Here is a 14,154-nt window from a genome sequence, read left to right on the forward strand (position 1 = left end):
ATAATGTAGAAAGCCTTTTTGAAGCAAATTAATTAGTTCCTCCCTTGGTAATTTTATAGTCTGTTTTGGGTCAGGGATTAGAACATGTAACAGATGTATAATGTAATAAAGCAACTGTTAATAGAGTTTTTGCATATGCTTCTCTTGGTATGCAGAGAGAAAAAAGACCAGTCTTCACAAAGAGAGCTTCGCAGAGAAAACAATATTTAAACTAAGTCCTAAAAATGTAAGCCAGTATTTATTAGGAAGAGAAGCCAGAGGGCATCTCAAGTAGGAGGAACAGCATGTGTAAAGGCCCAGGGGTAGGAATGAACATGGTAGGTTCAGGGAATGGCAAATGGGTAAGCTGAAAAGCATTAAGAAAGGTGTAGAGGCAATTGAATAGCAGGACGTAGGGCTGGAAATGGATACAAGATACGTATCGCCAGACATCGTTTAGCCAAGGACAAATCCAGGAGTTTCTGTGACACAAAAGAAAGTAACCAGCAACCCAAACCATCCTTTGAGATTATCTAGTCAAAAGAAGACACTGAGGCATTCAATTTCTGCAACATTCAAGTCCTTATCCACTGAGTGAGGCTCAGACAGTTCCTTTAAGAAAGAGTCACCATTTAAGACAACAGTATGCTTTCTTTGGGTGCTGTGTGGTCCTGGCAGGGGTTTGTTTTGGGGTCTTCTCAGCTCCTTATTGTATGTGATGCTGATTATGAACAAAGAGCTATTTCTCTGGGGGACTCTTGGCCTTCAGTCCATTATAAGCCACAAGTACAGACAGTTCTCTGAGCGTCTTCCCCTCATTCATGTTTCCATGATGCTGCTAATATTCTTTTCATCCTAGCTGTTTCTCAATTTAGAGAATTAGCATTGATTCAAGAGCTAAGAGATTCTCAAACCTTTTGATCCAGGGCTGCTTTACATTCTTAAAAATGATTGAGGACCCCAAAGAGCTTTTATTTATGTAGATTATATCCATCTATATTTAACCTATTAGGATTTAAAATTGAGGAAACTTTTAAATATTCATTAATTCTTACAAGGTTACAGTAAAAAAATAATTGCATATTAACATAAGTCAGTATTAACAAAGAAGTTTAAAATTTTTAACATAAAAAGTGATTATTAAAAATAATTATATTTTGTGTAAGCACATTTGACTGTCCTTTATGGTTGGATTACTGCATTCTACTGACTCTTATTTTGTAGTTGGCTTTATTCCTTTGATAACTACGTAAGTTTAAAAAGCTAAAGATCTAATCTGTTCTTAGAAACAATAATTAGTACATATATGAAAACTAAAAAATGTGCAGTATACTGTATACATATTTACATGCAATATAATGTGTATGTGCAGTTGAACTGTAGTAATTTTACATAATAAAACTGGGAACAAATTTTTAATAAAATTTAAAAATTAAGATAAAAAAACCTGAATAATTAGGTAACCCAAAAAAATTATATTTTCCATAAAAATAATTGAGTGAGAATAAGTGGCATTATTTTATATTTTTTCAACTCTTTAATTCTGGCTTAACAGAAGACATCCAGATTCTCACATCTGCTTCTGAATTCAGCCTGTGGTGATACCATAGGTCATGTAGCGTCTAGAATACTCGGGAGAGAATGGGAGTGAGAAAGATAAATAGCTTCTTAATATTATTATGGAAATAGTTTTAACATCACAGACCTTCTGAGAGGATCTCGGGGATTTCTAGCATTCTCTGAGCCACTTTTGAGATTCCCCTGGCTTAGAAATTTTAAAATATAGTTGACCGTTGAACATCATGGGGGGTTAGGGGAGCTGACCCCACACACAGTCAAAAATCCACATGTAACTTGGAGCCAGCCCCCTACATCTGTGGTTTCTCGGCATCTAGGGATTCAGTCAACCCTGGATCATGTAGTACTATATATAGTATTTACTACTGAAAAAATTCTGTATGTAAGCAGACCCTCACAGTTCGACTTGTGTTGTTCAAGGGTCAGCTGGACCACATTGAAAGATGAGAGTTGAGGGTTTATAGAAGTTAGCAAACAGAATGTTAAAGCAAAAGCCAATGTGTGGATAATTACTTCACGCCTGTAAAAGCAAGTGTGACCACTGTTTTGATAGGATGAGGAGTTAAGGGAAATGTGACTTATCTGGTCCACTTATTTACCATTAAAATCCATTTTGATCAATTTTTAAACTTTCAAAATCTCCTCCCGTCAAAGAAAAATAAACTCTAGTTTTATCTTTTCCCCCTCACTTTAACCAGAAAATAGAATGCCAAAGAGCTAGGAAAGGAACCACCAATTGGACAACTTTAAAGAAAGACACCTGGTCTTGTGCTTTGTACCTTTGTGACCTTGAGTGGGTTACAGCTTTTCTACTGTCAGTTTCTGGACCTCTAAAAGGCCCTATAGATAGAGCCTACCTCCCTCGATGACTGGATATGAATGCTGGCTTCTAAACTCTAAAGCCCTTTACAAATGTTATTGATTATGATAATTATGTTATTGTGATTTTAAGACTGCTCATGGGACACATAAGCCTTCCCTCCTCTTTAAGTGGAGATACTGCCCTCTATTCTTTCCTCATTTGTGTGTCCCAAAGTCCTTCTCCAATTAAGTTCTTGCAAGCTGCTGATGGCAAGTGGCCCTCATAAGCGGTGGAGTCTAAGCTCTGAGATTCCCAAAGCCAAACATAATCACACTAATGCATCTGCTGTCAGGTTATCCCTGTCTGCAGACCCCCCACAGAAGGAGAGACACTGCCAAAACCAAGTCCAGGGGAAAGCATACACAAGTTTTAACTTCCCTCTCCCCCTACCCTCCAAGGAAATTCTCTAACAGTGTTAAGCCAAGAAAAGTTACTGCAGCAAAGAGTGAATGTAAATCAGGATGGTCTGGCTGCACCTGAAGTAGGTCCTACTGACATATCAAAGGTAAAGTCACAGCCTTCAGTGAGTGTGATTGATGGTGAAGCACTCTCGCCTTGGTTCAGGTTTCCAACACACTTCAAAAGTTGTAGAATGCTGTTTGGACAAAGATCGGGAGTAAATTTTACATCTGACCTAACTATGACCTAGAAGAGACCCAAAGGGCAGGAAATTTCAGTGGAAAGTCACTGAAAGAAAAAAGCAACCAGAGGTAACGTGGCTAAATTGGGCAACATGAGTATAAGATTAAACATTGGCATGTTAAGAAATTCCCAGTCCCAAGTTAATAAAACTGGGGTCATGAGAATTCTCCTTACTTTACCATCTGTGTTTATCAACCCACTCAGCCTCCTCCCAACACTAGAAAAACATTGCTCAGGGGAGGAAAAATAATTCTTTAGCAGCAAACATTTGCGTTTCACCTCAAATAAGATGATATTTCAAAATCTGTAGAGATACCTCAACTTGAATTTATTCTAAGATACTCTGATTTAAGTCAAGTCACCTTATTTTTTTAACTGAAATATAGTTGATTTACAATATTGTGTTAGTTTCAAGCATACAGCAGTGATTCAGTTATACATATATATGTATAAATCTATATTTTTTTATTTTGCATTATTGAGTTTTACAAGATACTGAATATAGTTCCCTGTTCCTTACAGCAAATCCTTGTTTATCTATTTTATATACAGTAGTGTGCATCTGTTAATTCCATAGTCCCAATTTATCCCCACTCCTCCCTTTCCCCTTTGGTATCCATAAGTTTTTTCAATGTCTGTGAGTCTGATTCTGTTTTGTAAATAAGTTCATTTGTACTATTTTTATATCACATATAAGTGATATTAGTATAATATTTCTTTCTCTGTCTGACTTACTTAGTATGATAATCTCTGAATCCTCCATGTTGCTGCAAATGGCATTATGCCTTTTTTATGTAATATTCCATTGTATATATGTACACCATATCTTCCATATCCAATCATTTGCTGATGGACACTTAATTTGCTTCCATACCAGGCTGTTGCAAATAGCGCTGAGTCAAATCACTTCAGACAAAAAAAATTACCAAAACACAATTTCATCTCCCTTTCCTCATGTATATAAAACAGAGCTTCTTGCATCCTACTCAAATAATGACTAAAATGTTAATAAATCATAAGTAAAAATTTAATAAAATATTAATTTGGTTTTACAATAACTGTAGTTGTCTCCTTTTCTTCCTGTCTAGCTTTGAAGGCCTCACCTTCTAAGAAACGTTGCAATTCCATCGCTGCCCTGAAGGCAACGTCCCAGGAGATTGTGTCCTCTATTAGCCAGGAATGGAAGGATGAGAAGCATGATTTGCTGACCGAAGGGCAAAGTTTTAGCAGCCTTGATGAAGAAGGTAAAGACATGGATTTAAAAAAAAAAGAAAGGAAGGAAGAAAAAGTGCTTGTGATGTTATTTATACAAGTAATATAAATTCACAGTAGAAAAATTAGAAAATATTTGCACTAAGAAAGGCTATTATATTAAAATGAATACATGTATATATATATGAGAGTGAAACATGCTGTATGTTGGAAACTGACATGTTGTAACTGAGTGTACCTCAATTTAAAAAGAAAAGAAAAGCAGTCTATTTACTAATTTTTAAAAGGATATTTACAGTATGACACAGTTTGTGTGCAATTTTTAAAACACAAACAATACTACACATAGTTTACAGAAAAAAATAGAACATACTAAAATATTCAGAAACAGAGGTCTATAATCTCACTACCTGAAGGTAACAAATCTAAAGGGTTTGGTGTTGTCACTGGTAGATCTTGTTCTGTTTGCATATACTTTTTTCAAACACACACATACGTTAATATGTATATATATACATAACTATACATACACAGTGTGACAGTGAATTAATTTTTTTATGTTCCTCTTTAATGAGTTTAATACCAGTTTTATAATTTTCTCCTTGCATGTCTTATATTCCTACTTTTTGTTAGATTTATTCCTCAGGTAGTTATAAAGACATAAATATATATTTTCTGTCTTTTCAAATAGTGTATTTTTAAGATTTGGTCTTTCTGGCTGTTAGTTACTACTGCATAGACCTCGCATCTTTTTTTCTTTCTTCCTTGCTGACTAGGACTTCTGGTACAATGATGAATAGAAGTAGTGATTGTGGACAGCCTTGTCTTGTCCTGATTTTAAAAGGAACGCTTCTAGTGTTTCACAGTTGAGAAAGAAATTTGCTGTATTTGATACCCATAGTCAAGGAAGTTCCTTTTTATTCCCAGTTTGCTCAAGTTTTTATCAAGAATGAATGTTGCATTTTTATCAAATGTTTTTCGCTATCTATTGAGTCAATCATTTGGATTTTATCTTCTAATCCTATAAGAAGAAGTGACATTTTAGATTTTATTTTCAGTATATTCTTTTAAGAATCCCAAAATTTCCTGAAAATTGCTTTTACTTCCTTAAGATTAGATCTCTTCTTGGGGTTTTCTTTTCCTCAGAGTCTTTAGAATAGTTTGTTCATCCCTTTTCCCCTCTGCAGCACTTATCCACGTGTGCCTTGTTGGGTTTCTTTCTTTCTCATCTATAAATCAACCTTTACCCAGATTTAGTGATTTCAGTAAGAGTTACTGAATTGCCTTGCTCCTCTCTCGGAGTTGATGGCAGTTTCTGGCAGGCATCCACCCTTCTCCCCTAAGCTTCCCTACATTGGCATCTTCTGCCACACTGCCTGGTTTTCTAGGATAAACCTATGTTTTAACTGTGTTAGTTTAACTTTTTAATAGTATGCTCAGTATGACTTCTATCAGCTATACCTCAATATATATATATGTTGTGGGTATGTATACATATATATAGTGTGTATATATGTGTGTGTGTATATATATATGTATATATGTATCTTCTAAAATTTAAGTTGTGAGTCCAGCTGTTAATCTGGGGGGGGGGGAAGTATGATAAATATACTCCGTAGCATCTGGAAAGTCTGGAAACATGGGAAGTAGTGCACAAAGTGAGCTTTTTTCCATATGAACTATTCTCTTGGACCCATAGCTTCAATTCTAAAGGTACTTCACCAGAAAAGTTCTCTGAAGGTTGAAGAAAAACCTACTGAGCATATTCGTTGAAAACTGTCAACATACTGTTTTTAAATGAGTCGATCTTGACAATTCTCTGCATCTAAAAGTTTGCTATAAAGGTCAGCCTTTTTACAATGCTCTGTACTTGGGGACTTCCCCTTTCGTAGTGCACCAAGTCATCACCAAATTTCCCTCTAGTTTTTAAGCATTTGTTTTCTGTCATTCTTAGTATGTCTGGGTCATACTCATTTTCTGTTGCCATGTGACAAATTACCAGAAAGCTAGCCGTTTAATGTAACTTCCTTTTATTAGCTCACAGTTCTGTAAGTCAGAAGACTGGCAAGGCTTTCCTGGGTTCTCTGGACACAGCTCATTGAGGTCTCAGAAACTGGGATCAAGGTGTCAGCTGAGCTGAGTTCTCATCTGGAGGTGCTGGAAAAGAATCCTTTTCCAAGTTAATCCTGTCATTGGCAGAATTCACTTCCTTGCTGCTGTAGGGCTGAAGTCACTCAGTCTTTGCTGTCTGACATCTGGGAGCCAGGTTCAGCCCATGAAGACCATCCTCATTCCTTGCCATGCAGCCCCTTCCATCTTCAAATGGAGAATTTCTTGCAAGTCAGTCCCCATCACACTTGGAATCTCTGTCATCACCATCTCTGACCTCTAGACACAGATTTAAGGGGCTCCTGTGATTAGGCCAGGCCCACCTGGATGGCTTGACTAACTCACAGTCAACTGATTAGTAGCCTTAATTATATCTGCAGAATTCCTTTGGCCGCGTTAGATAAAATGATCACGGGGTAATGTCTCATACTCACAACTTCCACCCACGTGCAAAGGGAGATTATACTAGAGTACAGGTCATTGGGGATCATCCTAGAATTCTGCTTACCACACTGGTTTTAAAAAAAAAAACAAACTAAAGAATATGGGAGCATAACGAAACAGTTCTCTGCTTCAAAGAACTGCTCCCAAGGGGTGGAGGGGTCAGCTCCCCATTGTCTGGGTGCTGTGTGACCTGGACCTGAGTCCCTGGACAGATGGCATTTTTCTCTATCCCATCACTCAGGAAGCTTCTGGTTTATAAAGTCAAGCTGAGTATGTCCAAGACCTGAGACTGTATTAGTTGCTCTCAGTCCAGCGCCATCTGCATAACATTTAGTGGCGATTCCTTGGAATCTGATGTAAGGTTATTTTTCAGATCCAGTTTTCTCTGTTATTGAGAGTTCTCATATTTTTCTCTGTATTGAATGAGAAGGTGGTGGGATCAAGTATTCTGAAGATTGCCAGCCAACTCCTATTAAATTGAAGCCTTTCTGATTTTTGCACGTTGAGCACTTCATTACTTACATTTTTGCATGATTATCATCCGTTATTCATCATGGCAGTTCTTTATTTTGACCTGAATCAGAGGCAGAGCTGCACCATCTCATACGTTTTAATGTGTGCCTGGTCTCTTAGTCCAGAGTCCAGCCCTTCTGTGCTCACCCTCACCTCTCCGTCTACCCCTCTCCAAACCAAAATCCAAAACATCATACTCATGTGATAGTGCCTGTTAGGAGCATTTTCCATGCATACACTTCCTGACAAGACATAATTTTGAGCCCATTGTGCCTATAAAGGAATACCAGAAACACCTTATGGTTTTATTGTATTTATTGTCATCCGTTTTAGTTTAGTCTGTGGAAATGATTAAAAAGAATCCACAGTACAGCATGGTGACTCGAGTTAATAATACTATATTGCATATTTGAAAGTTGCTAAGAGAGGAGATCTTAAAAATGCTCATCACAAGAAAACAATGCTGTAACTATGTGTGGTGATGGGATGTAAACTCAACTTATTGTGATGAACATTTCACAGTATGTACATATATCAAATCACTGTGTTGTATACCTAAGACTAATACAATGTTATATGCCAGTTATAGTTCCATAAAATTAAAAAAAAATCTCCAGAGATGAAAAAAATCAGCTTGAGTCCAACTATAGAACTTTAAAGACAAGCTTCGTACACAGTGTTCTGTCTCTAGGAACTTGTATGTCTCTTTCAAAGAATTTTTGTTCTGTATGGCTGGACCTGTAATCAAAACACTGTCTCTGACAGGCTGGCTAAGACTGGATGTAAATTTGTCCATGGTTTAGGATAGGGTCATTAAAAATGATTCTGTTTCAACAGTCAAAAAACCACACAGACTCAGAGAGAGTGGGCGTGGGTCATTGCTCAGCCGTGACTATTCCATTTTCCCGACGAGGGAGGCCTCTTGCCTGAGTATTCCCATAGGCACTTACGTTTCAAAGAAAAAAAAGGTCTTCTCATTTTTAAATAGGCAGCCTTGCTGTTAAAATACAGTGTCAAGCAGAGCTGTGGATAACATTCAGAGAGATATGTGTGGTCTCACACAGGGTGAAGGTCTAGCTGGCTGTTAGTCTGTGAAGCATTTGCTTCCTGGCTTTTAGAATGTCTGAGTTCTGAGATCTACTGAGAATCACAGACGTGTGCATATCCTCGAGAGGCGAAAGCAGGTTCACTGTGTGTTTATACATTTGCCAATCATCCTTTTAATCTCTGTCAAATTATCTCCTTAAGCTCCTAGGATCTCTTTATGTCATCTTTTGAAACCGTCAATCGCTTTATTAGGTTTTTAAAAGAACATTCATAATGTCATTTCCATAAGCCATTTTGTAAATTAATGCAATTTCCTTCCTGTTTAACCTGTTAGCAAGAAGCTCTTTTACATTTCTGCTGCAGTTTAGAAGAGCGCCGTTAATTCAGAATTTAATTTGCAGCCTGATATGTAAAATGAATGCTTTTGAGTCATTTAAATTATTAGAGACACTAAAACAGCATTTATTCCTGTGATTCATGAGTGTGTGTTTTGCTTTTTGTCACCAGCGCTGGGATCCCGACACAGGCCAGACCTGGTGCCTAGCACTCCATCGCTGTTTGAGGCTGCTTCCTTGGCAACCACAATTTCATCTTCTTCCTTATACGTCAATGAACATTATCCACACGACAGGACTGCGATTTATTCAAACAGGTAATACTTAGTGCGATCAAATTACCAATCTGCCTGTTACCACGTCTACATCATAGCTAGACCCGTATCTCCGAATGAGAACACATCATCCTTAACAACCAGGATGTGACCGTCACCTGCCCTGTAAGTAAGAGAAAGAAAGAACATGCTTCATTTTTACTGTGCCAGGAAGTACACCTGAGGGAAAACCCTCCTGATTTTTCTTTACAATTAATCATTATGTGCTGTAGAAACTACATACTTGGTTCTCTGGCAGAAGACAGATCTTTCATCATTTTTATTTTAATAATTTTTTATGAGTGGAGTTTTTAAGCAAGCATTCTTGGTTAATAGTTACACAAATAGCTACAAAGATGTTGGAATATTCTCTTTTCGTATGAGTGACCTTAAGAACTATGCTAGTGTTGACTGAAAAAAACAGAATGTCCAGCCTAAAATTTGAGAGTTACGTTTTATTCACTGGACATTTGTGAGGACTTAAGCATGGGGTGCTGCCTCTGTTTGCTCTAAGAGACTGTTTGGAAGAGGCAGGGGAGGAACCGGGATATGTAGGAGTTTTGCAACAAAGACCGGGTAGTTGGAACATCAAAAATTTACTGTTAATTAAAGAAAATCAGATACCTCAAGTTAAGGATTTAGTGCTTTTCTATGTGTGGGAAGATGCAATAGTCTGGACTTACTGAAATCATTCCTTTAATAATGCACCTAGCTATTTAGGGCCAGTATCTTGTTCTTTTCCCATCCTGAGTTCCCTCAGGGTGCACTGTTGCGGGTGGTGGAGAGGCCAGGCTGCCTGCTTGTCTCCATCCTGAGTTCTCTGCGGCTCATCTTCAGGGGTGGCGGTAGTGGCTCATGACTTGCTGGCCGCAGCATCCTTTGTTTACTGATACGGCAGGTAATATTTTTCATCCACAGTAGACAGAATAATGGCCCCCAAGTTGTCCACGTCCTAATCCCTGGCACCTGTGACTATGTTACCTTATAAAAAGGGGGCTTTGCCAATATGACTGAGTTAAAGACCTGGAGATGGGAAGCATATCCTGAATGATCCACATAGGCTCAATGTAGTCACAGGGTCCTTATAAGAGGAAGACAGGAAGATTAGATTCAGAGAAGGAGAGGTGATAGCAGAAGCAGAGGTCAGAGCGAGAAGAAGATTTGAAGATGTTCACTATTGGCTTTGAAGGTGGAGGAAGGGGCACGAGCCAAGGAATGCAGGCAGAGTTTAGAAGCCAAAACAGACAAGGAAACAGATTCCCCGTTAGCGCATCCACAGAGGATACAGTTCTTCCAACACCTTGAATTTTAGGACTTCTGAGTGCCAGAGCTGTAAAATAATAAATTTGTGTTGTTTTAAGCTGTTAAGTTGATGACAGTTTATCACAGCCACAACTGGAAACTAGTACATTGACTCTTGAACATTTAATGTGAATTTGAATATTGGGGTGGGGTACTGCAATGCCTTAGATAGAAACTTAATTTGTTATTAGATACTTTACTTTTTTAAGCAAAATATTCTCAAACATTTGTTCTGGTAATAGACAATACCTTTACAAAAAGAGATCACAACATTGTGGGATTAGCTGTTTTTTCTATTTTTATGTATGCAATTTTTTAACTAGCTTCAATTGTAGGACAGAGACTACTGTGTATACATTCTCAGTAATTATCTGTTAAATGTTGAACTGGTTCTTGTGGAGATCCAGCTCTCAAGAATCAAGGTCAATTTGTGCAGGTAGAGTGCTTCTTACACTGTATGTCATTTTCCACCTCCAGGCTAGCAACTTGACTCACTTCCAGAAAGAGGACTCGCTATCGTAGAATTATTTTTAATATATGCGTACTTATAAATTCTAGCATGGTCTTTTGGCAAGTTAAAGTTTGGAAACTGGAGCTCCTGTGGAAATTCTTTTTTTGTGGCTATTCTCTTCTGTCTCTGCTAGATACAAGTTAGGTGGTTGCAGGTGAGACAGCCCACCTAGGGCAAAGGAAAAGGAATAGATGTCAAAGTGAGTCACAAATCTTGGCTGGGCTTCCATTTGGAGAGCTCTACTGTAGGACCAACAAACAAGGCCCCACAATAAATTATTTAACTCACCTGAACTGTAAAAGTAATTTGGTAGCTTCCTAGAAAAATTTAAAGTGACTTATACCTAACATTAACGTGTACCTTGAATGTTCAAATTAATTATGTAAATCAGTCCAGCAACAGTTTTTCCTGTCTACACAGTACAGCTGAATGAACACTGTTCTTTTGCTCTCAAATATAAATAGCAGCTCCAAAGATGTCTGGAAAGTCACAGGAAATTCTTTGCAAGGTCAAAAACAATTCTTACGTGAAGCTGTGGTGGTTTCTTACATTTGCTACTGTTCTCATTATCAGAGGCAGATAGTTGGATATGCTATTAAATTATTTACTGGAATTTGCAGCACAAAATTAAAAGGGTTTTTTTGGTTTTGGGGGCAGTGGTTGTGGTTAAGTATTCAATCTATTAGCCAGAGGTATTCAACTCTTGGCTATTTGTTTAGATTTCCCCAGGGTCTGGCACTGCCTCATTCTGACACAGAATCCTTCCTGGCCAGCTTGGGAGCTACCTCTGCATGCTCTCCAGCTACATGTGCCAAGGCTATGGTATAATTCTTGGTACTTTTATTTATACTGATACTGGTTATCATGTATATTTAGATGGGAAAGACACCAGTGTTATCTATGATATTTTTCCCTCTCTTCTTTTTGTTGAAAGTGAATTGTTGAAATAAATCTTCTTTGGCATTGTATATCCAGGTTGCAATTTGATATCTCATATTTAGTTACCCATCCGGGTTCAGTTGCAAGAACAAGGAAGCACTCTATCTTAAGCAGAAAAGGATTTGATACAGAGAATTCACAGTCTGTAAAGGGCTTGGGGAGTGGGCTCTGGGCTGAATGTCAGGAAATCACCCTGGGTACACACCACTGAACTGGCCCACCAGCAGCCTTGCAGCCTTCGTCACAATCAAGTGAGTGTCCTGCCAAAGGAGTACAAGCCAGTGGAAAGCATGTGTGAACCCAGGATGTTTTTAAAAGAAACTAACATTTTAAAATCATATCGTTTCACTAAAATACTCAGATTCTTTTGAAAAATCACTGGCTTTGTTACTACTTGACTCCATTGCTTCTTGGCATTTATCAGCTGCAGGGGAGAAGCATGGACCCTCCAGGTCAGCACCCTCTGCTTAGCTCACCTCTGCTGTTGCCTGTCTTCTCCTGTGGGCATTTCTGCTTTTAGCCTGGATGTGTAAGAGAAGCCGAAGGCATGCCTCGAATCTTAACAACTGCCTTAGGGAAATCATAGGGAGAAGGTGCAGAAAAGGCACAGAGGTGCTAAAGAACCCCGAAAAGAAATAATGGCATGCGAACCCCTCCAGGAATCACTATCTGTTTCCCCACCCATCATGCCCACCCCTAATTATTCAACAGGGAAACCGTACCCGCAAACTGCAAAGAAGTTGTCACATTTTGTGCCTATCATTTTTCCCTTTAGAGCCCTCCTAGTCCTGTGTGGTGTCTCTTGAAGCAACACACAGACAATATTCTAAGTCTCATCTGGCACACTAAAGTTTAAAGCCTAATCCAGATAGCCTGGGAAGAAAATCGCTACCATAATTCACAAGTTATTTTTTTCTCTTTCTCTGTGAATCATTTTTTTGTTAAGGCGGAGTGGTCTGTTTTCCCATTTCTACATTATACTCTATATATCTGCACTTAAATAAGCTGTGAATACTTCAACTAGTGGCTGTCATTCTGTCAATCTGTTCAGAATCCTTAAGTTGTAAAAGTGTCAATTAGTACCTGGATGTCTCCACACCTAAATTATATACTGCAATGGGAAGCTGCTGTCTCTTAGAGTTATTTTTTAAAGGATTATTCTTTGTAATTTCAAAAACTCCAATAGCAGTTTATTTTTTTTTTTTAAGTATACTCCCAAAAACTGACTAGGAAGCAAAGAAAAAATAGCATCACTTTTTTAAAGTATATATTTAACCTGATTACTAGAAGTATGTATTTTCAAGTTCTGCTCTACAGTCCTATGTTAGAGGGTATAATTCATAGGAATAAAGAAAAACTGCTGAAGGTTCATACTTCCCAAATAGTGGGATTTAGATTCTGAGTTTTTGATTCTTGAATTTTTCTGTCTTAATAAGAATTCTGTTCTTTGAAAGGAGGTATAAATTGAGCGCTAAGATGTGCAGAGGCAGATGTGTTTTGTCTCAAAGTTAAGAACAATTTAGTTTAATGTTGTGGAAATTGGTTACACATAAGAATGTTAATTCTTTTTCTGACTTCCTGCACAGTTGGTAGCAAAGCTGAAGCTCTGATTATGCATAAGGATGGAAAGCCCTACTGCATTCCAATATATTTATCCTTTCCCCATCAAAGATGCCTTTACCACCATCACTGCTCTGTCTAGTCTAGTGTTTTACTAGTGGCTATTTCTAATAGTTGGCTCATCGTGAAGACATTTGAAGTATTGTGAGAAGGACACATAGGTCAGAGGAAAACCACTGGTCCCTTGTACATGGAGGGACAGCTGGCAAAGGCTCCCTAAATGATGAGTTCGGCATTCTAGATCTCAGAGGCTGACTCAGTGCTTCCAACCATGGTTCTGTGCCCCTTCCTTCCTACCAGTAGCATATGGTAAACCTCGGAGAGGGTGGAACAGTTGTCTCTAGCCATGAGTTTTCCTCCACAAATTGCTTACCACTCAAATTTAAAGACATACGAGTAGAGTCATCCCAAAGAATGTTAGAGACCCATTATCTTAAAGATGTGTCTACAAGGTAAGGAAAGAGAGAAGCAGAGACATAGCAAGAGGTGGCATGTCCAAGGTCACATAACCTGCTAGTAGACTTTAAACTGGAACACAGGTCTGCGAGGTCCTAGCCTCATGTTCTTCCCCTGCTACCACCCTCGCATCATGGGCTCCAAGGACTTCTGGTCTTATCCTTGATGTGTGTACTATGCACAGAAGGTCAGTTGGTTGATTTTTCCCTAGCATGAGTTCTGGCCCTGTGTTTGAGCCATTTGCTGCTGCTTAATAACTAAAGTATTTCCAGTAGGCAAAGCGGTGGGCTT

General features: G+C 38.3%; 1 protein-coding gene across 5 annotated transcripts in view; it reads left to right on the plus strand.

Annotated features, from left to right (window-relative positions):
- PIP5K1B (phosphatidylinositol-4-phosphate 5-kinase type 1 beta) overlaps window positions 1-14,154 on the plus strand; it is a 363,978-nt gene that overhangs the window by 291,337 nt on the left and 58,487 nt on the right. For all 5 annotated transcript variants that reach the window (XM_074361670.1, XM_045504993.2, XM_010967909.3 and 2 more), the window contains 2 exons: window positions 4,150-4,305; window positions 8,894-9,038. In XM_074361670.1, coding sequence (XP_074217771.1) covers window positions 4,150-4,305; window positions 8,894-9,038 — 301 coding nt within the window. The remainder of the gene's footprint in view (window positions 1-4,149; window positions 4,306-8,893; window positions 9,039-14,154) is intronic.

Source organism: Camelus bactrianus, chromosome 4 (genome assembly GCF_048773025.1).
Source record: "Camelus bactrianus isolate YW-2024 breed Bactrian camel chromosome 4, ASM4877302v1, whole genome shotgun sequence".
Lineage (NCBI taxonomy): Eukaryota > Metazoa > Chordata > Mammalia > Artiodactyla > Camelidae > Camelus > Camelus bactrianus.